This window comes from Lissotriton vulgaris, chromosome 2_1, assembly GCF_964263255.1.
Source record: "Lissotriton vulgaris chromosome 2_1, aLisVul1.2, whole genome shotgun sequence".
NCBI lineage: Eukaryota > Metazoa > Chordata > Amphibia > Caudata > Salamandridae > Lissotriton > Lissotriton vulgaris.
The window spans coordinates 394,387,348-394,412,904 of NC_141687.1; the positions used below are offsets into that span (position 1 = coordinate 394,387,348).

At 45.4% G+C, this 25,557-nt stretch overlaps 1 protein-coding gene across 1 annotated transcript in view; it reads right to left on the reverse strand.

The window, feature by feature from the left end:
• Positions 1 to 6,182: 6,182 nt before the first annotated feature.
• Positions 6,183 to 25,557, reverse strand: part of MPP4 (MAGUK p55 scaffold protein 4) — a 296,409-nt gene continuing 277,034 nt past the window's right edge. Inside the window, exons 22-23 of the mRNA XM_086958555.1 lie at positions 6,615 to 7,093; positions 6,183 to 6,252 (exon numbers count right to left, since the gene is read on the reverse strand). Coding sequence (XP_086814681.1) covers positions 6,902 to 7,093 — 192 coding nt within the window. The 3' untranslated portion in view covers positions 6,183 to 6,252; positions 6,615 to 6,901. The remainder of the gene's footprint in view (positions 6,253 to 6,614; positions 7,094 to 25,557) is intronic.

Sequence of the window (25,557 nt, forward strand, 5' to 3'; positions counted from 1 at the left end):
CTCATGGTACAAAGATACAGCATGGTCCTCTCATTCAAGCACTGTTAGAAGCAATACATCTGCCTTCAGCCATATCAGTCATGAAGTGTAAAGCACATACTAAAGCCACAGATTCTGTTTCCCAGGGTAACGACCTGGCAGATCAGACAGCAAAACATACAGCACTGACTCACACTCAGACAACTGACACGACAAAGATAACAGATCCGACAAACTGCATGACAGTCAGGGATCCCACACTAGATGTTATTGACATTCAGACACATGCTACTGCAGACGAAATAAAGAAATGGATCGAACTAGGAGGGATCCAGACAGATCAAGGTTGGATGACGAAGGGAAAATCTACATGGTTTCTCCCTGACTCTATGGTTCAAGTCATGATAAATACAGCACATAGTCCCGCCCACCTTGGAGAGAAAGCAATGCTAGACAGTTTGCAAAATCTCTGGAACAATAAACACTTACGAGCAGCAGCAAAACAGAAAGTGCGTACTTGCATGATCTGTTGTCAGTTCAATCCAGGTAAAAGCGTCCCTGTAGAGCAAGGTGGATTTCATCCTCCCGATCACCCTTTTGAAGTCCTCCAGATGGATTATATCCAGATGGACCGTTGTCGAGGATTCAAATATGTTCTCGTAGTTGTCTGTGCTCTGTCCCGCTGGACCGAAGCATACCCAGTCCCAGATTACACTGCTCCGACCACTGCCAAACAGTTGGTTCGTGAATTTTTCCCACGATACGGCATGCCTCGTGTCGTGTACTCAGATAACGGTCAGCCATTCTCATCCGAATTAATGAAACAAGTTTCCTTGTTATTGGGATACCAGTGGAAGTTCCATTGTGTCCGACACCCAGAAGCCGCAGGCCTTGTTGAGAGGCATAATCAGACATTAAAGATTCGCCTTGCCAAAATATGTCAGGACAAAGGGGTCGACTGGATAGTCGCCCTGCCGGTGGCACTATTCTATATGAGAATGGTCGCCCATTCGAGATCAGGGCTATCCCCGTACGAGGTGGTCTTTGGAAGACCACCGAATATGTGGGGGACGCCCATTCCTAAAAGGATTACTGATGTTGATTCTAATATGTTGACAGATTACCTTGCCTCCTTGATGTCTGCACTCCAATCATGTCGTTCACAGGTTGCCGCAGCCTTCCCTGACAACACCGATGTGAAGGAGCATGACGTCCGCCCCGGAGATGTTGTGCTAGTCCGAAACTTCGACAGGAAAAGTCCGTTGGAGCCCCGCTGGAAGTCTCCGAAGACCGTTCTACTTACGACAAGGACCGCCGTCAAGTTGGAAGGCAGAAAGGGGTGGGTCCACCTAAGCCATATCAAAACATTCCCAGGACTGAAACCGGAACAAGACACACCCACCCCCACCAGAGACTGTGATTCCAAAGACTTTACCGAAGTTAAAAGAGAAAAGACTCCTCAAGAACAATATCGTATGAAATTGCGATCTAGTCAGTCAGACAGTTTAATTGTTTAAGTCCTCCCCTAGGTGAATCGGTTAAATAGTTTCTGACATGTATCCCCTAGATCGAGTTAGAGAGAGAGAAGAAAAGAAAAGAACATATTGCAAATCACTTCGTAGTCACTGCATAGTGACACTAATAATTATGTTTATTCTAAGTATATTAATAATTGTCGCTAGCATCTTGTTACCTGTATACTATCCTATTTTCAAGCGTGAACAATCTGCTTACAATGTCTCTGCTGAACACACTTTTAGTGAGTTACCTCCTCATGAGCTTTCCTACAGACTCGCGCTGCGCAACAATACATTCATTAGTATGTTACATCATTCTCATCAAACTAACAATGCTACAAATTGCTGGATATGTGGCCGACTCCCTCCCTACCAGAATTATAAGGGAGCCCTGCCTCTCTTTCCTTACCCGTTCACTCACAATGGCTCCTGCGGAGCATGGTTCAAAATAATTAATTCTTTAGATCCCGACATTGCTGTTTTCGATGGGGGTTGGGTTTGGGGAAACCTGAACTTGGTCCTACTAGACGTCTGTTACCCAGATAAGGAGGGACTCCCCATTAGAATAGGAACTGATCTAGAAAATGAAGTATATGGATTAGGTAATTACACAATTAGCCTTATGATTCTTACTGTCGAATCCGAAGCCGCACCAGTTCTACCTATTATGTCAGTACTGCCAGTCACTGGTGAATTATGTATCAAGAAGAAAGGTTCCGTACCCTTAGGTCATAGTAAATGCACTACTGTGGTCGAATTCAGTGATCATGGAAAATCGTCTTTCAAAACTGTCAGTCATTCTTACTTTGTTTGTGGTCATACCGCATACATACGTCTACCTCCAGATTGGGATGGTACCTGTTACATTGCATTCCTTCTGCCACCTGTTTTTCTAGCCCCTTCTGATTACCATAGAAATAGCAATCTAGTAAAGAATAGACCCAGAAGAGATGCCCCCCTTGTCGACTACACAGAAACGGCATGGGAACAGTACACTGACTTTAATAAAGGATTCTTTTTCTTTTTAGGCCCTGTCCAGAATAGTAAATTAATACGCAGATTAACTAGAACACTTGAAGCCGTAGTAAATGAAACTACCTCCGCCTTAGGTAACTTAACAGAAGAGCAGTCCGCTATGCGGGTTGTTGTCCTTCAGAATCGTCTTGTAATTGACGTCATCTTGGCAGATAGAGGTGGAGCCTGTAAGGTCATCGGGTCAAGCTGCTGTGTTTTCATTCCACAAAATGCACCATCTGTATATCAAGCTATCACCCGTCTTCATAAAATTGCAAATCAGATACATCAGACTCCAGGCACCTGGACTTGGTCCGGTTGGTTCTGGACAACGTTAACAGCTTGGGGATGGAAGATCCTATCCTTCCTAGGCATTGGCCTAGTCCTAGTATTCAGTTGCTGCCTGTGCCTGCAGTGTGGGCCAGCGATCTGTGGATTGTGTGCCACCTCTTGTATTGAACATTCCAGTTTTCACTCAAAACGTAACCAAAAGAAAGAAGAACAAATGATGTTACAAGAACAGACTGATCGATTCATGAGGATCGATATTTCATGAAGGGTCCGTAGGGAACAAGGAGGGAATGAGGAAAATTAAATTTTGGCCATGTTGTGTTCCCTAGCGCGTACCCCACCGACTCCATGTACCAGCTTAAAGTGCATGTAACTTCCCTCCTGTGACAGCTATGAAGACGCAAATACATTTGCGTCCACCGTCAACTTGTCCTCTTTCAGATCCACCATGAATGGATTATATAGTCCGTTCCTAAGTATGCTATGCCACCGTCTTTTTGTAGTACACTTTTCATGTATTCCTGCTCTAGCCAGAGTAGGCCCTGAATTCCTGCCATCTGAACCTCTTTTGTGGCTCCTGACTCTGCCCAGGCTACCTCTCTACTCGTGAACTCTGTCCTACTTTCAGCGCGGCCCCTCGCGCTCAGCTCAAGCCTGCTTTCTGCCAAGACTGACTATAACCTTCGAGTTATCTGTTCCGCTCCCCGAGAATACATTCCTGCCTACTAGATCCTGTAAACATCCTCTCCAGCTGCAGAGCCAAAAGGGCCGACCTGTCTTAATACAAGTAATTCATAGCCTCTGTTGCCATGCTTCCATGGAAGGCCCCGTGCCCCACGCTTCACATATAGACATTCAGGCGCTCATATACGCATCCACAGTTAGCATAGAATAGTCTCTGCCCTAGAGACCTTTCCGCCCAGATAGTATAGTTCCTAAACATCAGATATCAGATATGATAGAAGTACAAGTTGATCTGACATGCCAGACTTCTGTCTCTTTCCGTCCGTGTAAATGTCAAGACCCCTGCACCCCGTCAATCACACGTCATGCAGCTGCGCGCGCATCCAAGCTTCCGATTTCTGCTGACATTGCAACATTCTGTTAGCACCACCCCTTGGTGCCACCCACTTGCGTCACCTATCAGTGACGTTTCTAGCACACACCTCTAGTTCACGCCTAGTTTACGCCTCTTGATGATGTATTGGTACCACGTGTATACTGTTATCTTGTCTTCTCTCAGCTGTTACGCCTCTTACATTGAACCTTATGATGTAAATCAAGTATATAAGCTATGTATTGTCAATAAACGAGAGCGCGCTCATCTATCCCTTCTGACACCCCTGTGGTGGTCAGAACATGATATCCTGATTCCTTTATGAGGAATAAAACCCTTAGAAACTCTAACACCACGGACTCTGTTTTCTTTCTGATTGAGTTATCATTGATTAAGTACTTACCTGCATAGAAATTAAGAGAGTAAATTAATTATTTACGTCAGTGGAGAGATACAGAAGAGAGACAGGAACAGAGCAGTGAGTTGTAGATAAAGGAAAGAGGAAGAGAGGGGAGATGGAGGAAGAGAAGGCAGGCGGGAAGAGAGATATACTGTAGTGCAGGCGCAGCCCTTGCAGCTAAGAGGGGTGGGGGCGGGTGGAGTGGGATTTCGACAGACGATGCCGCAGGAATATTAATTATTTATTTAAATCTCCCTCATCATCATTTGTCGAAATCCCATTCCCCTCCACCCAGCTCCACCGCTCTTACCTGCAGGGGCCGCGGCTGCTGTAAGGAGAGGTGAGCGTGAAAAGGGTGAGCTAGAGGAAGAGAGGCGAGGTCGGTAAATAATGACGTGGATCCAAGTGGGGACAAACGAAAAGAGGGGGAGGGAGAATCGATGAGGGAAAAAGGGGAGGCAAACAAAGAGAGATAGAGGATAGTCAAGATGTAGCATGTCGGTAGTCAGAGAGGGGTTGATAGAGAAGTTAAGTAGAGAGAAGGGTGGGGATTCAGAGATTGTCGAGCCAGAGAGAGATGAGCTACAACAAGATAGAGAGGTGAGTGAGGGAAAGGTGAGGTAGAAAGAGGGGAGAGGTAGACAGAGGCAAAGTACACAGAGGCAGGTGAGTTGAAGAGAAGTTTAGAAAGAGGCTCATAGAAAAGTAGATTAAAGGGTAATGAGGTGCAATGTGAGAATGGGATGAATAGATGAGCAAAAGATAAGTGAGGCAGAGAAAGTGAGATAGAGATGAGAGATATAGAGAGACAAAGTCAGAGGTAGGCAGCTAGGGGGTGAGGGGTAGAGATTAAGAGTCAGTGATGAGAAAATCAGAGGCAGATGGCTTTAATAGGGTGGCCTTGGTGTGCGCCCTTGGCAATCGCCATACTTTGCCCATCCCTTAAAACGGCTCTGACCAGTCAAGCTGAAGGCGAGGTATGATTGACCAGCCTCCAACACATCGACAAAAGAGGACTTCTGGTGAGTCATGGGGTTACTGGCAGGAGTTGAAAAAGAGGCGCTGGACGAAAAACTTATTTTAAAAAGGGTGTTATGGGGAAACGTGTCCTCTTAGTAGTGGGCGAGTGAGTTGTTAGTTCCAGTGTGAGGACTCACTTCAATAAGTCGGTATTATGTCAAGGAGGGCAGCCATGGTGGCCAGGACCATTAAAACGCTTTGCACCGTAAATATAATTGCTTTATTAACAATTTCAAAATTGTATTTGAGATAAAAATGTGGTACATATATAAACCATAGTGCTACGTTTACAACACAAATAGACACACATATATATATATATATATATATATATATATATATATATATATATATATATATATATATATATATACTTCATGCAATGCACATACATTACCACAAAAAGTCTAAATACCACATTTTCATTACTTCCCTTCTACACACATTCTGCTGCAGTTTATTGTGGAGTGTCAGAAAGAAATCACACTCCTTGTGCTTGTACAAAACTTCAAGAGTGTCAACGCATTCAAGATTTGTGTTTTCCAAAAACAAAAACACGCTTTGTTTTTTAAAAGAAAAAAAAAACAAATGAAAACTGACTACCCTCGAAGCCGCAGTGGCATGGCAGGCACACATCTGTCATCATTGTTCATTTCCACTGAAAGTGCTGCAGCCATGCCAACAGGATCACTTTCGCCAAAGAAGCCAGCAGCCAACCCAAGATTTAGGAGGCGAGCTGCCTGTAACAGAGGTGGAGAAGCCGCCCCATGTTTTTGGCAGTTCCGTCCGTCAAGCCAAACAAGCCAGTAAACTCCTTCAGTCAGATTTGAAAACTGGATAAAACATATTTAGTTCATTGTCTAATATATTAAAGCACAGCAGAAACATTTTAAGTCCATATTGGAGAAACATTTTTGCACCAAGGAAAAAACACAGAAAATGTATTGTGAAGCCATTGGTAAGAAATATATAGCCTACTTATTGTTTATAAATCATTTTACACGAGTAACTAAGATTTCAACATAGAAATGCCAGCCCATTAAGACACTCTTGCTAAACAGCAAACTTGCAAGGTTTTTGATAATTCTTTACTAAAATATATCAGGCTGATTTTGATTCTAGCTTGTTCACATCTTTCATATTTGACACATGGAGGCAATCTATTGTTTTCCTTTTTACTGGCTGATTGCTAATGGCACTAATGAGACCATTACATAGCCATGGCATATTGCAGATGGTTACACTGTGCCAATGACTTTATGTTGTTGGTGATGTAATGTAGTTCCAACAGTCATTTCCAATTTCGCAAGCTTGAATTATTGTTGCCACCCTGTGCCTAATATTTGTATTACATGTATACATTGTTTTTGAGTTCATCTGGCGCCAATATAATGCAAGCCAGATATGTTGACTTTGCCAGTGCAGGTCTTATTATGTAAACACAGCAAAAATATGGTGGCCAGTTTGCGTCATGCTTTTATTCCGATGTAAAACTTTAGTTTTGAGCTAACGCAGTATATTCTATTCCCTAGTATACAAACAGCAGAGCAGCGCAAATGGATTTGACTTGTTTTTGCACCGGTGCAAAGTTTCTGCACTGAAGTATGTCTCCGAACTGCGGCATCACTGTTGGGTGCCTGAGCATATCCAGGAAGCCGGCACCCACTGGGGCTCTTCCTGTGCCCGGCAGATCGCAGACAGAAGCTGGACACAAGCAGTCTGTAAATTGTCATTGACAATCGTCAAGTCAAAGTATTGACCGTACTGGGCTTCCATCTTCTTGGCAGACTCCTCAATCTCTTGGATATCCTCCTCCTAGGAGAAATGTAATAGCAGGAATGAGCATGATCTGGATACATTAAACATTGTTAATTATTTTCTTCATCCACTCTTAATTTAAATGTTCAGTATTTCGTATCTCACTTAAAACAGGGGGTCAGCAACCATTCTAAGAGCTCCAGATTTTAGGTTGCAACCAGAGACCCTGCTAGCACGAAGACACCACAGCTTTTAGCATCGTTTAATCACATAAGAAATCTCAGTTTCACCCTCCCACCCCAAGTGGTCCATCAGAGCACAGCATGACTTTACAAGGCAAACAAAGGATATACTAATACACAATCTTAACACATCAGAAGTTAATATTGAACATGAGCAAATTAATTTACTAGTCCAAGTACACATTTCGTGAATAGCTTTTACTTGTCCCATGTCATTTGCACATGTAATTTGAACTTAAATGCTCAATGGTTTTGAGAATCGAGGCATATGATGGTAATCTCAGGTAAAAATAACACTATTATTTGGGTTCACGCCCTGTGAACAGCTCTAACTCCAAACCCAGAGCAAAACAAACTATTTCTAGCAGTCCATGATCTGAAATGTCTTCAACAAACCACAATGTGGGGCTCACCAGATCGTTAGTAATCCAAAGAATACGTGCTGTACAATACTCTTGATCCCTCCTCAGCAGCAAAACCAAATACGTTGCTCTGAAGAAAGCATCTGAATTGGGCTTGCTGAAGCAAGCCTTCGACTAACAGAAAGAGTGTGTGAATTAGATTTTAGTTGACTACCGCTGGATGTGGGAATGCACCCCATCTTGTATTTTGGGGACATCCAATAGAAATAGTCCACAGGGATAGAGAGACGGAGGAGGAGTGTGGAGATGGAATGCTGGGGCTAATAACTAATAAGGGCAGTGCTGTGAACTATCCCATGCCGAATTGTCATAGTCTTAAACAAAACCCTCTTCATTATAGGTAACCAGTGGAGTTGCTCGTGGACACGTGAAATATGCTCTTAGCAATCAGCAGAGGGGCTGCATTCTGTACCAGCTAGAGACCTTTGATGAGTTTATCGGGAAAACCCAAATAGCAGGTATTGTCATAGTCCAGGTAGGATTGGGCCAAAGTTAGATCTGCCGAGGTGTGATGATGAATATCAATGTAAGGCAGGGTTTTTAAAAACGTTTATGCTGCTAAAAACAAAAATATGCAAATCATGCATTGCAGAGAACCATTTAAAATAATTTTGAGCGATCTTAAAAGTTTAACTTTAAGAATGTTCTTTTTGTGGAAATATCGTTCACAATATGCCTAAGGGAGATATTGGCACTGAAGTTCACTCCTTGCTATACAAATGTTCCTGAAAGGCTGATTATGAAGACATGTCTGGACATGACATATAAAGAAATCTCGAGAGAGCAGCCATCCTAAACATTGCCGCTTTTCCTACCATAGAGAACGGTAGCGATTGCCAGTGCTCCTTGGAGCGCTACCACTCCAAGGAGCATCTTGGCGCTTAGATTCATATGCTAAGAGATGGTCGTATTTGTTGTGCTCAGTCATCAGGTAAAGATTTTAAACAAGTGTTTTACAGACTGAGTCCGCCAGGCTCTAAATCCATGTTTTGAAGGATTTCCTAAACTTCCTCCAGACAATTGAATTGGGGTTCCACTTTTGCCTCGTAATATGAATCTCGGCTTTTAGTTATCCAGAGCCCCAGGTATTTAAACTTTGATTTTATTATGCGTAGTGCCAGGGTGATCATATCACCCCGGGGACAATCCCCTATCAGGAACAACATATAGTTAAATGCATTCATCTTCACCACCGCCACCAGGCCATCCCCATACCTGTCTATCTACACGCACTCATGCCGCCAAGACATCTATTTATTTATTTATTTGCTTATATAGTGCTAGAATCGACTCCCGAAGGGATATCTCTGCCCTTAGACGGAACATGAGGCTAATGTGTGGCTCCAGCAAGTTAGCAGGTGCAGAAAATAGTAGTTTGGAGCAGCTTCCAAAATTGTAGATTGTCTAAACACTGTCTCAGAGGTAGAGGCAGCTCATTCCAGTAGCGGGGGCCAAGATAAGAGAAAGCCCTTCGTCCTAGTCTTGCTATTCTTACTCGCGGCACCACCAACAGATGTTTGGCACTTGAGCGGAGAGATCTCGAGGGGGCATAAGGCATGAATCTCTCGGAGAGGTAAGAAGGGCCAGAATTAAACAATGCCTTATGGATGGTGCAGCAGATTTTAAACTTGACCCTTTGAGGAATGGGGAGCCAGTGCAGTTTCATTAGAAGAGGGCGGGAGGGGGTCCTCGAGGGAACATTAAGGACCATCCATGCCACTGTGTTCTGAACTGCCTGTAATCTAGCAAATGAGGCATCATTGGCAGAGACTAACAGGCCGTTACAATAGTCGAGGCGACTTAGTACAAGCGCCTGGACGAGTGTTTTCCGTAAGGAGTCAGGAAGCAAAGGGAAAACTTGGCGGAATAAGCCCATTACATGGAAACAAGACCCAGCAGTCTGAGCAGCATGCTCCTTCAGAGTAAGTGCCTGATCCAGCAGGATCCCCAAATTTTTGACTGACAGCTTGGGGGCAGGATGGGGACCTAGATCTGTTGGCCACCAGTTCGGTGTCCATAGAAGGGGTGCCTCGCCAAAGAGCATGATTTCTGTTTTTCCCGCATTACACTGGAGAAAATTATTCCTCATCCAGTGTGATATTGCTCTCATCCCATTGGAGAAGGCCGCCCCTACTGCTGGGGTGAACTTGTTGAATGGGAAAGGTAATTGGGTGTCATCGGCATATGATATGGGGATGCACCCATTGGACCTCAGGAGATTGGCCAAGGGAGCAATATAGATGTTAAATATTGTAGGGCTCAAGCATGAGCCCTGAGGTACTCCCTAGGTTAACAATCTGAAAGCGATCAGATAGAAAGCTCCTCATTCATTGCAAGGCCGTTTTTCTTAGCCCAACAACTTCCAATCTTTTAGTCAAGATGTTATGGGAGACTGTCGAACGCTGCGGATAGGTCCAACAGCACCAGAATCATAGAATAGCCATTATCTAGGGCATGGGTACTCACAAACTTTCTCTCTGGGCCAAATTTACAGTGTGGTTTGTGTCCGAAGGCCGCACTGGTGGGGGCGGGGTCAGTGGGGGAGGGGGTGGAGATAGAGCAACCAAAAAAACTGTGATCATGAGGTTGAACACAGGTCCCTGCAGCGGACGCCTTCGTCCATTGATCCATCAGACATATACACATCTCTCTCTCTCTTTCTCTTTCTCTCTCTTTATCTCTCTATGTCTCCCTCCCTCTATCTCTCTCTCTCCCTCGGTCTCCCTCTCTCTCCCTTACTCTCTCACTCTCCCTCACTCTGTCTCCCTCACTCTGTCTCCCTTTCCCTCCCTCCCTTTCTCTCCCCCACTCTGTCTCCCCTTCCCTTCCTCCCTTTCTCTCCCTCACTCTGTCTCCTTTCCCTCCCTCCCTATCTCTTGCTTTCTCTCCCTCCCTTTTCCTCCCTTTCCCTCCCTCCCTTTCTCTCCCTTCCCTCCCTCCCTTTCTCTCTCTTTCCCTCTCTCCCTTTCCCTCCCTCCCTTTCTCTCCCTTTACCTCCCTCCCTTTCTCTCCCTTTCCCTCCTTCTCTCTCCCTTTCCCGCCCTCTCTCTCCCTTTCCCTCCCTCCCTTTCTCTCCCTCTCTCTCTCCCTTTCCCTCCCTCCCTTTCCCTCCCTTTCCCTCCCTCCCTCTCTCTCACTTACCCTCCCTCTCTCTCCCTGTCCCTCCGTCCCTTTCCCTCCTTCCCTCTCTCTCCCTCCCTCCCTCTCTCTCCCTTACCCTCCCTCTCTCTTCCTTTCCCTTTCCCTCCCTCCCTTTCTCTCCCTCCCTCTCCCTTCCTCCCTCTCTCTCTCTCCCTTTCCCTCCCTTTCCCTCCCTCCTGTTCTCTCCCTCCCTTGCTCTCCCTTTCCCTTCCTTTCACTTTCTCTCTCTCCCTTTCCCTTCCTCACTTTCTCTCCCTTTCCCTCCCTCCCTTTCTCTCTCTTTCCCTCCCTCCCTTTACCTCTCTCTCTCTGTTTCCCTCCCCCTTTCTCTCCCTTTCCCTCCCTCCCTTTCTCTCCCTCTCCCTTTCCCTCCCTCCTCCCTTTCTCTCCCTCCCTCTCCCTCTGTCATCTCATCCTGCCTGTGTGTGCCCGGGCTGAGACAGCTTTCCCAGCGCGCACACAGAGAGCCGCACCCAAGCACTTCACAGGTCTTCAAAAGACCATTTCCATGTTAATGAGGCTTTGTGGTATGTCGTCTCTTCACCCCTGGAGCTCCACTCTATCACTGGTGGCCCGGCCCCCACAGAGCAGCAGAGTCTTTCAGACTCGTGCTGCGGCAATCGGCAGTTTTTGCAGTGGCAGTGTAAAACACCGGTACGATGTCTGAAAGGTCCGCGGGCTGCCATGGAAGGTTTGCCGGGCCGCTGGCGACCCGCGGGCCGTACTATGAGTACCCATGATCTAGGGTATTCCTGATGTTATCCGTGACCGCTAGTACTGCTAATTCGGTGCTGTATTTGGGCCTGAAACCGGACTGGGAAGGATCTAGACATCCAGTTTGTTCAACAAAATTGGAGAGGTGGGTATTTACATGTTTTTCCATTCGTTTGCTTGTAAACGGAAGGAGTGAGATAGGGCGGAGGTTGGAAAGATCTGTCCATGGGAGTTTGGCGTTCCTACGGATTGGCCTGACCTGAGCGACTTCCCATTCTAGCGGTACATATCCATCTTTTAGGGAGAGATTGATGAGAGATTTCATAGAAGGAGACAGATTTTTAACCAGGGAAGTAAGAATTTTTGCAGGAGTCTGATCAGCAGGGGAACCAGACTTAATTTTATTAATCAATAATTCAACCACCATTAAAGAAATTGCAGGGAAGTTCCCTAACATCTGAGGCTCAGTAAGATTAAGCTGATCCGTAACCATCTGGGTCTGTGACATACATCCTGCTCCAGTGATTTTTCATCAATAAGCTCTATCTTTTGAGCGGGATAAAGTGCAGTGTCATTGCATAGTGATTGGGAGGGGGCCTCTAGGCTTTCACAGGCTCTGGGATTGACAAAGGATTGAAGAATTTGGTACAGAGTTTTGGAGGAATTGCCACCCTCAGCTACCTGAGATTTTATGTACGTTTTCCGTGATATTTTTATGTTTTTATGATAACTAGATAGAGCAGACTGAAACTGCTCTTTGTCTGTATCACTATGGGAAAAACGCCAGATTCTCTCCAACTTCCTGCAGAGTTGTTTTTGAGCTCGCAGTTGGTTAGAGAACCAAACTGCCTGTGGTCGATTGCAATGGCTAGGGACAGCTTTCAGATGTGCAATATAGTCAATGGCTGTTGAGACTGCCGAATTATATTTGGACAAGGCTTCTTCAATGTTATCTGATATCAGAATTTGGGGCCTCTGATGATAGTTTGAAAGTTCTCCTCCGTAACTTTCTTCCACTGTCTGCGAAAGGGAAGCATGGTAGGTTTGGGTTTTTCCAAGTCTATGGGGTCCTGAATAGCAAATTCAATAACAGAATGATCAGACCAAGTAAGTTGTTGTGGAGGTTCACACTGAATCATAGGCGAGTTTGAAAAAATATTATCTATGGTGTGTCCAGCTATATGAGTTGGACCTTCGTTGAGCTTGGACAGGCCTAGCAGAGATAGGTCAGTCAGAAGCGTCTGTGCATCTGGGTTGGAAAGACATTCACTGTGAACATTAAAGTCTCCCAAGAGTAGGACATTTTTACACGTGTTCACATATGGAGCTAGTAGTTCGACCAGTTGCAGGGAAAAGTCGGCAAGAGGTCCTGGGGGACGATAGACTAACACACCTTTCCAACTAGTTTGCAGGGAGGATTCAATTCTGAAGACCAACATCTCCATGTTAGCATAATCACGTTGATCCAAAATGGAGATCTTAATTCCTTCTTTATGCACAATCGCAGTTCCTCCCCCACGTTTTTGTGGTTCTATCTAGTCTAACCATCTTATACCCTTCCTGTAGTCCTAGTGTTATAGCGGGTACACAGTGGGGTTTGTGCCAGGTCTCGGTTAGAAAACCCAGTTCAGGTTGGACCTAGGACAATAGGTCCCATACCTCAATGGCATGTTTAGGCAAAGATCGAATATTGCATAGGAGATTTTTCCATCCCTGCCGTGTGGATTTAGCAGAAATGTTCATAGCCTGGTCAAATGAGGGATGGTTTGCCTAAAAACGACAGGCTCTGCAGGCAAATAGGCTTTCTAGATAGGGCCAGGTTTCCCGCCGACATACGGAGAGGGGATTAGTCTGTAAATGTATTCGTTTTTGTCTTGTGTAGTGTATAGTGTAGCAATTGGCCAGGGTCCCTGGCTCCTGGTGACACCCTGGCGCGGACGGGCACAGACGGGCTTGCCTTTGGCGAGCCGCCAGCGTGTCTGCTGTGCGCTCCGCTCTGCTTCACAATTTATGTAAAAGTGAGGGTGGGGACAAGACCGCCAACCCTTGTCTACCCGGAAATGGCCTCCCTCCACACAAACGGGATTGGGACCTGCGGTGGACCGGGGAGACAGAACCGGAAGTGAGTCTGCCAAAGAATGCACTCAACAATCTACAGGTATTTCCTTCGTAATTCCAACACAAAGTGCTATTTTAAAATAATGCGTGCACAAATTAGAACGTGAACATTAAAAGCATCGGTGGGCGTCAAGCGACAAGCAGCTAGTGCTGGGCAAATGTCACTACCATATGCGCGTCCGATGCACGCTCAGCATCACAATTTATGTAAAAGTGAAAGTGCGGACTAGACCGCCAACCCGTGTATTCCCGGAAATGGCCTCCCTCCACACAAACGGGATTGGGACCCGCGGTGGAACGGGGAGACAGAACCGGAAGTGAGTCTGCCAAAGATCGCACTCAACACTCTACAGGTATTCCCCTCGTAATTCCAACACAAAGTGCCATTTTATAACAATGCGTGCACAAATTAGAATGTGAACATTAAAACCATCGGTGGGCGTCAAGCAGCTAGCGCTCGGCAAATGTCACTACTTCATGCGCGTCCGCTGCGCGCTCCGCTCTGCATCACAGTTTATGTAAAAGTGAGGGTGGGGACTAGACCTACGTCCTGCCAGTCTACTTTGCCTATCCACTCACCTACCCCTACCCCTTTGGCTTCCATCACTGTTCATCCTACCCCCCCACCATATCCACTGATACTGGCCTGAGATCCTCCTCTACACCTCCCATCCCCCCCACCTAACGCCCCCCACCAACCGCGAGGCTGGCTCTCCGCCAAAAACATCGCTCTCAGCTCTAACTTGCCCCTCCTACCAGTCTACTTTGTCTATCCACTCGCCTACCCCAACCCCTTCGGCTTCCATCACTGTTCGTCCTACTCGCCCCATGTCCACTGACCCTGGCCTGAGATCCTCCCCTACACCTCCGATCCCCCCCACCTAACGCCCCCCACCAACTGTGAGGCTGGCTCTCCCCCAAAAACACCGCTCTCAACTCTAACTTGGCCCTCACCGGCCCCCCATACGGGTCAACCTAATCATTACAGCTCGCCTTCTAAACCCACCAACAGAGTCGCCCCCGGACCTCTGCTCACCTCCCCGCCAACCATCTTCCATAACCGTGAGCTGATAACGCCTTCAAAGACATTTGAATCGGCTCAAGTAAACCCTTCTCCTCTGTCACCTCCATGTGCTACTGACACTAATCCTGAACCTTTGCACCCCGCCACTCTAGCACCCCCAGCCTTTACGGATCTCAAAACTCTACACTCCAGAGCGACTAATGTAACCCAGAGCATTCATAGATCCATTCTGGATCTTATGAACCTTCTTAGCCCCGCCAAACTCACCCTTGCTAACCTCAAAAGACCCCAATCCTCCCCCTTAAGATCGCCCTCGCGAACCTCAAGTTGCCTCAATCCCCCCCCTAAGATCGCTGAACCTCTCATGCACCCTCTTCCGCTACCTCTAAGACATCTTCGTCCACGCAAACCTCCCTGCCTCCTATCTGAGGTAGAATCCAGAGCTCTTGCACTTACTTACAACTCCACCTCTGCCACCTCCTCTCACTCGGACCTCACGGGTGAGGAAATCCTAGCTATCCTCCAAGACTCCCCCTGCCCTCAAGATACGAGTGTGGTTAAAAGCAACCTCGCACCTGTGCTTCTATCCGCCCTGACACTCCCCCAAACTCCCCACTATCGGGCCTCTTAATGAATTGCCACTCGGCAGTTAAATATGCCTCGGATATTGCTGACCTCATCCTGAATAAAAACATAGACCTAACTATACTAACCGAATCCTGGCTCAATGAATACTCTTCCCCTTGCCTCGACTTATTAGTCCCTCCTAACTACAACATTGCTAGACTAGACAGGCTCTCCAACAAAAAAAGGTGGAGGCATCGCCTGCATCTACCGATCCTCCCTCTTGGTCACAGAACTCCTAGTGGACTCCACTGTCTCCTGCTAATACCTCTCCCTCTCTGTTTCCAGCAACTCACTACACCTTTGTAACTTGCACATCTTTTACCACCCCCCTGGCTCGAACGACTCTTTCACTGACCGCCTCTTGGATATCATCACAACCAAGATACCCTGCAACAGTAAAGAAATCTTCCTTGGTGACTTTAACCTGCATTGGAATGACCTTAAAGACCCCCACACCAATGCTATCAAAGACCTTCTTAATGATCAAGCCCTGTACCAAGGCTGCTCTCTGCCTACTTACTCAAAAGGGGCACCCTGGACAGGATCATCTCTAAAGAATCCGCAGTCAAACTCGTCTCCATGGACCCATGCGACTGGTCCGACCACCACATCATCTCCTTCGTTTTACCAGGGACCCGCAAGTCAAAGACACCGCAATCAGTGATCCCCAAGCGCTGGATCAGAGACACTAAAAACCTTGACCTTATCAAACTGGAAGCACGCTGCAATTCCGATCTTCCCCCTCGCATATAACTGTGGTCAGTGACCTCAATGATCATTACTCAGCATCCATATCGAACATCCTGGACGACCTGGCCCCTCTAAAACCAAAAAGGTCACAAATCAAAGGCAGAAACCCCTGGTTCTCTTATTCCCTCAATATGTAGAGGAGAACCCTAAGACAAGCTGAAAGAATCTGGAGACAGCACCCCTCCGCTGAGCACATTAAACTTCTCTGCCAGGCAAGAAACTCTTACAACAAACACATCCTGAACTCAAAAAAAGAATACTTCTGATCAGAATTGGGGAATGCAAGGAACAGACCCCGCAAGCTCTTTGAGCTGATCAAACACCAATCCAATAAACTGGCTAAATCTCAGAAAGAATCCCCTAAATCTCTAATATCATCTGAGGAATTCTCCTCCTTCTTTACTGATAAAACCATGAAATTGAACTCCATACCGCAGATTACTCTCATCCCCTCCCTGACTTCCCCCCCTTCTTTGCACTACCCACACCGGCCCCACCTAAAAACCAAGCTGACTGGACCGACTTCGAATACTATGACGAAGACTCCATCTCCAAAATCCTCTCTACTTTGAACCCCAATAACCACTTCAATGACCCTCTACCGTCTAACTGCCTCAATGCGGTCACCCAAGCCATTATTCCCTGCTGCTGGACTACAATAATCAGCGCCTCACTTCAGCAGGCTCTATCCCGGACCCCTTGAAAGCCGGTCAAGTCCTTCCTATCCTAAAAAAGCCATCGTTGGACCCCTCTTCCCCCGACAACTTCAGACCTGTCTCCAATCTCCCTCTGTTAGCTAAAGTGTTAGAAAAATGTGTCCAACAGCAACTAAGTTAGCACATCAAGAACTTCCACCTATTGGACAACTTACAATCTGTTTTAAGACCGGGGCACTGCACGGAAACCACTATGCTCCACATCGTGGATGATGCCCTCCAAGCCCTTGACCAAGGCAAAACCTGCCTTCTAATCCTCCTAGATCTATCCTACGCCTTCTATTCGGTCAACCATGATAAACTACTCGAATGACTTAATCTCAGGATGGGGCTCGATGGCGTGGTCCTAGAATGGTTTAGGTCCTTCCTACATAACCGATCTCAGAGATTCCTCATTAACGGCAACCTATCAACTCCCACCCCAGTCACAGTCGGTGTCCCCCAAGGTTCAACCTTATCACCCACCCTCTTTAACCTTTACTTAGAGCCACTCACTGAAGTTCTTCGTACCCCCAACATCTCCTACCACATGTACGCGGACGACACCCAATAATACATCAATATTACATCACTTGAAGAGATCCTTACCCTGAACGAGACCCTGAAACTAACTGTCCAATGGCTTGCCGCTAACCAACTGAAACCCCATGCAAATAAAACCGCATTCCTCCTGATCTCCCCCTCTAAAGCCAACCCTGAGATCGAGACTTGTATCAAAGCCATCACAGCCTTAAACTGCCCGCCGACTATTGTGAACTCTGCTAAATCCTTGGGCATACTCCTCAACAGTAACTTGAACATGCTTGACCACATCAACTCAATGGCTAAATCATCCAGATTCCACCTGAGCTACTTGTGGAAGCTAAAACCCTTCATAGATGCTCTAGACTTAAAAATGGCAGTCCAAGCACTATTCATATCGAGACTGAAATATGGGTGGTCCACCCTCACTGGTTTACCCCAAATTTCTCTGGCTCCTCTGAAAGCCTGCCTTAATGCGGCCGCGAGATTACTCACAGGCACCAGGAAATGTCACCACATTTCTCCACATTTGAAAGCACTAAACTGGCTCCCTATGGACCAGAATACAACAGAAAATTGCATGCATTACTCACAAGGCCCTCTACTCAAACTCCCCTGCCTATCTGTCGCAGAAACTGGTGATGTCTGGAGGAACTAGGAACTCACGGTCTGCTCAAAACCTGCTGCTCCAACCTGCTTGCTTTCAGAAAAAAAGAACCTACAATAGGGCATTCTCCGGAGCAGCACCAAGAATTTGGAACTCTCTCCCGCCTGACATCCGAAAAATCCCCTCTCTATCACGCTTCAAGAAGGAGACCAAAAACTTCCTCATGGGCAAATTCCTAGGCCAATGACATGATTGCACATACCACAGTGTGTCTATCGAATCCATAACTATTGCCTCTTCCGCAGTTTACCAATTCGCCCTGATATGTAATCGTGGGACTTCTGTTTCTGCTTTTACTGATCCCACTATAACTGTATGCTATGCTCCTCAGCTACCTTCCCCCGCCCCAAACCTTGTATATTTCTGTACTTGAGTTTATGTTGCTTTTTTATCTTGCTGTGTTGCTTTGTTTACCGTGTAACTGTGTAAAGCGCTCTGATATCCTCACGGGTCAAGTTCGTTCTCTATAAAACATTAAAATAAAATAAAATAAATAACCCTTGTCTACCCGGAAATACCCTCCCTCCACACAAATGGAATTGGGATCCGCGGTGGACTGGGGAGACAGAACCGGAAGTGAGTATACCAAAGAAGGCACTCAACACTCTACAGGTATTTCCCTCGTAATTCCAAGACAAAGTGCTATTTTAAAACAATACGTGCACAAATTAGAACGTGAACATTAAAAGCATCGGTGAGCGTCAAGCAGCTAGCACTGGGCAAATGTCACTACCTCATGCGCATCCGCTGCGCGCTCCACTCTTCATCACAATTTATGTAAAAGTGAGGGTGGGGACAAGACCGCCAACCCTCGTCTACCCGCAAATGGCCTCCCTCCACACAAACGGGATTGGGACCCGCGGTGGACCGAGGAGACTGAACCGGAAGTGAGCCTGCCAAAGAATGCACTCAACACTCTACAGGTATATCCCTCCTCGTAAATCCAACACAAAGTGCTATTTTACAACAATGCGTGCACAAATTAGAACGTGAACATTAAAAGCATCGGTGGGCGTCAAGCAGCTAGCACTGGGCAAATGTCACTACCTCATGCGCGTCTATGGCCAGGGCAAACAACATTGGTGAGAGCGGACATCCTTGATGCATGCCCCTTCGTACACTGAACTCCCAAGATGTGTGACTGTCAACCTTCACTCTTGCCTTAGGTTCGCCGTACAGCAATCTAACCCACCTATGCGCTTTGAAAATGTGCACTAGAGCATGTTTATGCAATGTTGTAAATCGCACATTTGCATGGTGTACACAAATAAAAGAAAAGCTGCTTTAAATTAATAGCTTTCGCTAGGTAATAATTTTTACAGGGTATAGGAATGGTGGGAGGTGAACATAATAGGTTTTACTTAATAAATTAATATTCTTTTGTGTTTGTTTTACTTTAATTTACATTTTGGGCCCACAATAAAATGGCTGCCTAAGAATCCACCATGGCTGAGAATTGTTAGCAGTGTGCTGAATGAGAGACGCATGTTCAGAAGAATGTGCCAGCTGCATGAACTGTCAAGTGCCTCAAGTGAATACACATAGGTCAAGGCCACAATGATCTACACACTCTTGTCACCGTGCCAATTTACCAGTGTCCATGGGAAAGGTCATCCCTGCGTGCCATGTGAAAGCAATGCGGAAATAGACATTTTTTTCACTTAGTGTAGTCAGCCAAGAATTTGGGTAGTCATAATGACTCCCTTGAGGCGTGTCAAGAGAGGGGAGGAGAAGAAGCAGATCTCACCAGACATCATTTGGGTTAGGTACGTGAACGTCGCGGCCTGGGAGGAGATTGCGTCCGAGGAGACACAGAGGGAGGAGGGGGCCTCACTCATATTTTTTTCAGAGAGGCGTAGGCTAGCCTTGCACATCATATTTTTGGCAAGGCAGATCACATTCTTCTGTGGTCTTGTGAAGGGAGGACCTTTTCAAGGGCAGCCTCTCTGTCAGACAAAGAGAGGGAGAGAGACACAGATGAACAGACCAGCGAAGAGAGAGCAGCTGAGAGGTCAGGACAGGTTTTTGTCTTATGCATTTATTTCTCTTTATGGGAGATTTTTGCTAATAAATAATTATTGATAAGCCTTGCAAAACTCACTCTTGAATTATTTTTTCCTGAAACTCTTTAAAAAGTTCTGACTGACATAGAATTAGGCGTTTCCCTTTCTTTATGGAGTGCTTTGTATGCAATCTATAATATGTTCTGTATTAATTCCATTTTTCCTATTTTTCAATTATGTAACCTTATTGAAAATTGAATAATGAATAAAGAATCCGAGAAACTTAACTTTGGACTAGAAAATAAAACCCTTTAAAATACTCACAACTCTCATTATTGGCTTAAATATGAATTACATTTTGATTTTTCATGTTTATGTAAAGTCTCCTGAAGGTGACAGTGGCAAAGGTTCATCACATTTAAAGCAGTAGACTAGAGGTAAATGATGTTTTGCATTGAGAAGTTACCATAAAATAGTTGCTGGATCAGGCGTGATTCGTGTGCGGTATCAAATTAATTAATTCATTCATTAATTGAGCCCCAACAACCACTTCTTGGTTGGCAATATTGGCTGCTATTCTGCCCTCCAATCGCCTGCTAGTTGCAACCGTTGATCTGGTCTGGCACCATTTTGCCATCAGGCCCAGGGGTATGTGTGGTCTCTCATGTCGCCGCTAGCCATCTCTGGGGGGCATGAAAACCCCAGGTTTTCTCCGCCAGTTACTGGATACATGTTACCCCGACGCAAGGTCCCCAGGCGTGTGGAAAATCAGGATCATAGGGCCTCGGAGCTCCGAAAGTAACATCCTACAGCATTAACGCTTAGGCCACGTCCCCAGTTCAGCTTCTTTTTGACAAAGTACTCTCTGCCTTCTGCAGCAATGATTTTCAATACGCAGTCAGACTTTTTATAGGTGTTGCATTTCTTTTTACATCTGGTGGCCTTTTACTGTAAAGTGAACCAAAGCAGGAGTATGCTGCTTGACTATATCCGCACATGTGTTGGGAAAAAGTGGGGCGAGACAGTACATAAGGATGTAATGGTTAAAACATATATCGATAATCCAGATTGTTTCTTCTCATCTAATTTCTACCTTCCTCTCGGGTGATCCACTTTGACTCCAACAACAGATATGGACTTTGGTAGTTGCACATGTTACATTTTGAAAAAGAGGTTTTTTAACACCTCTGCTTGACGATCTGTCACTAAGAAATGATAATTTTGCTTTAGAGTGTACTATGAAAATGCTACCTTAGGAGTTGCAGACACTGGATTGCCATTGTATAATAACTGATTCAATAAAACTAAAAATGCATTGTAATTTACATGGCCTCTAAGTTTCTGCATGTGCAATGTAGAAGAAATAGTTAGTAAAACATGAGGTCACATGTCTGTAGGTGTGCTGGAAACAAAGTAGAACTTCTGAAAATCAATTAAACGAATTGAGCAATCGAGCTTCATCAGTGGTATCAGCAAATGCTGTGCGGTTCTGTTTTTCGCTTTCTGCAGTTCACTGGCTTGCAGCCCTTTGTGGCTTACACAACGAATCAGCAAGATTTGGGTAATAATTGCACCTAATTGTTAAGTATTTTGAGGCAATTATATTTGGGTTGTAACTAAGGTAAGCAATAATTATATTAGCATCATCTTACTCTGCTGGTATGGGATTGAGTAGTAGAAAAGGCATGCCCGCTTTGGTGAGACTTTGGTCAGACTGCCTAGGTGTGTTTGTAGACTGCAGCCTGCCAGTCATACGTTAAGTGAAGCAACTTACAAGAAGTGCCTTCAAAGCAATGGAAACTCTGCAACGTATATCTGCCCTCAGCTAGGAAGCCCCAAGGTAAGATGCATGACGACCCGAAATGTATTCCCAAATATGAAAGGCAAAGATGAAGAAATTGATTAGCGAAATCTTCATTGATGAAACCTGCAGCACATGCCTGAGGCAGATTCATTCAGATGCGTTCTCCACACATAGCTATCAACCACCTCCGAGTCCCTACAAGCAACAGACATGTCACCTACCACCTAGGGAATGGCACAAGTCACAATAAGGGGCAGAAGAAAAAAAAACAACATACAGCATGCAGGGGCACGGGACAACATTCATGAGTACCAAATAATCCAAAATACTGTTTGCAGAGAACCCCAGCCTTCCAAGACTTCATTGGGTACCCATAGAATGAGGCTCATCATGCAACACACTGCATTGCTTAAAGGGCCATCCATAGCACAACTATGGCATGAACTAAGGCACATATTTGCAGTGGTTTGCAGCCTGTACTTATCACATAGACAATAGTCTACACCAGGGCTTCGCAAATATATTAGAACAATGGCCCAACTTTTAGAACAACAAACGTTTGTGACCCACCTAGCTTTTATAGACATGGAGAAGGTGATTTTTTAATGGAACTAAAGCCTTGTGTGGTAGCGCACAGTCATTTAAAGCAGCGGCGGTTTTCTTTCAAGGGCGGCGGGGCTCCGCCCTCCCTATCGACTCGGCCGGCATAATAAGCAAGGGATTTAAAATGCTAACAGCAACAGCAATGTTACTTATTACCATTTTAAATCCCGAACCGGAACCGCACTGCCGATCAAAGCCCCGGGCCATCTGACATCTGACCTGCTGCCTGCCTGCTCTCGAGCGAGCGTCACTGCAGCAGCAGGCAGGCCAGGCAGGAAATGGAGGCAGCGTGTGGGGTGATTTGTGACACATGCGCTTTTGCGCATGTGTCACAATTGAAGTCTAAGACTGCCGGAGTGTAAACACCGGGCGCATTAGGTGCCAGCCCAAAAATATAAAGAATGGCCCTTTTGGGGCCCGCCCAGAAATGACGTAAAGCAGCCTCATAAATTTACAGCAGCCTCGGGCGGGTACAGTGTAAGCCCGAGGCTGCATTGAAGTCTAGTGTGCATGAAGGCTGGGGCATGATGACGAGTACACCCTCATCCCACCCTTTGATCAGTCGTCACTGGAGGGGGTGGGGTCATGCATAACTGACCCCAGCCATCTCTCAAAAACGACTCATTTGGGAAAGGTCATTTTTTTAAATACAATAATCATTACACTGAATGATTATTGTATATAAACTTTTAACTTTATTAAAAAACAAAAAACGCTGTAAGCATTTTATTTATGTCACAGAGTCATGAGACTTAACTCATGACCCTGTGACGTGGTGTCACATGCTGCACAGAGTAGAGCTTTCACTTTCATCTTGAAAGTGAAAGCTTTACTGTTTCAGCTCTCTCTGAACCAGTAGCTGCTGGACAACAAAAGAAAAGGAGAAGCACAGCCAGCCAGCAACTAGCATCAACCGGCTGAGACAGAAGCTGCCTGATAACTGGGGTAAGTGTGGAGTATTACTTATTGTTCTTTTAAATTATTTTTGCAATATTTCCATTATTTAAATATACTACTTTGTAATTATTTTAACATATAGCACACTCTAGTCTAGTATCATGACTCATGAGTGCATTTAAATAAACTTGCAAGGGTTAATGTGTCTCATGCAGTGCACTTCATGCAAAATGCTATGTAATATGCAGATGACAGATTTTTATTTTATGAAACTAGATAAGTGGGTTACTGCTTTGAATACAGAGCTCATTTGGTTATGTACAGTCCATACATGTTAATCCTTCCCATATAGCACAGTGAGCTATAAACAGCATGCAACTCTTCAACCTTGTAACCCTCACTTACTTTTGTTACACAACCTGTACATTGATTTACACTCTTCATTTATTGTCAATATATGTGTACATGTGATCTAAAGCGCTTTGACACCCTACATGTGGATGAGTAGCACTATAAAAAGAAATAGAAACAAAATAGTGGTATTTAAATTTAAAATGTTTGCAAATACAAATTCAAAAGCAAGCGTCTTATGATGTGATAAGCTTTAAGCCTTTCTTTCTGCTCCATTGCTTCAAATCAATTACTATTTAAAGCAAGACTACTCACCCGTAGGGTCTCAAGGCGCTGTGTGTGGGGGGTTGAGGGGAGGGGATCTGCGATTGATTTGACGAGCCAAGTCTTGAGGTCCTTCCTTAATTGCGGACGTGATGGTGATTGCCTGAGGTGCAGAGGCAGAACGTTCCAGAAGTATAGACAAGGATCTTTCTCCAGCACTGGTCTACAGATGTGTGATGGTGGCCTGCGCCAGTTGGGCGGAGTGGAGATGTCAGGGGAGAGTGTAGAAGCAGAAGTGGTGGTTGAGCTATGTATGTCTGGCGTTGTGGAGGGATTTGTATGCATGCGTGAGGCGCTTCAGCTAAGGTAATTCTTTTGTTGAAAGATAGCAAGTGAAGGTCTCTCAGGGAATATATGACGTTATATCGCATGCCAACACAAAGAATGCCATTATAACGCGGTTGTAACAACACAAGTGCTGTTACAACGCATTACCATTGCAAAGCACACTTTTACCATGCATAAGCCTTTACCACGCATGCCATTACAAGGCAAAGACATGCGTGGTAAAGGCATATACTTGGTAAAAGTGGTTAAGGTAAGTAATTGTGTGTCTCTGTTTGTGTGTGTGTATATATATATATATATATATTTATATATTAATACCTCCAGGCAACCCCCAAATTACCCTTTGTGCCAATAGCCCTACCCCCATAAAATTCTAAAATTACCCTTACCACCCCAAAACCCAAACCAACCCTGAACCCTAAAATTACCCTTACAACCCCAAACCCTAAAACTTTAAATTACCCTTGGCACCACAAAATCCAAATTTGTCCGAGCCCTAAAATTACCCTGTGCACCCTAAAATCCAAACCCACCCTGAATCCTAAAATGAACCTTGGCACCCCAAAACATATACCCATCCTGAACCCTAAAATTAATCTTGGCAACCCAAACCTATACTCCTACACCTCAAAACCCAAACCCACCCTAAACCCTATACTTACCTTATACTTACATGTAAAACACATATGCTTTTACCATGCTTGCCTATACAAAGAAATTCATGTAAAGGCATGTGTGGTAAAAGTATATGCATTATAATGCTTTACATTGTAATGCTATGCATTGTAATAGCATTGCGATGTAATGGTACTTGCGTTGTGTTGGCATGCGTTGTAATGGCATGCGTTGTATTGGATATTTCCCTTCTCAGGTGGCCGGTGATGTGGCTGCGGCGTGGGATGTTTAGGATGAGTTTGGCGGAGGTGTTCTTGATGTTCTGCAGTTTCTTATGGAGTTTCTGGGTGGTGCTGGATAGAGTGCTGACAAGCTCATGGGTGATTCAGAAAAGGGGGTGCTGATGAACAGAGTGTCTGAATTAAGCAGACCACTCTTACCCAGTCCAAAGATCAGGGCTTGATCCATCACCGTTATTTAGCTCACTGCACCATCCCAGCTTAGAACCTGGCTATATGCAAATCAGTCTGTCCCTGGCCCAGTGCATCATGGGAACAGGGCAGACTAAACTACCAAGCCAATTCTTCACCAGAAAGGAGACAAGCTTCCGGGGACCGGTTTCTGGCATTTCAGCTGTCGTCGGCCCGGCTTGCTTGAATCCTGATGGTGCAGTGAGCAAGGGACTCATGTCTG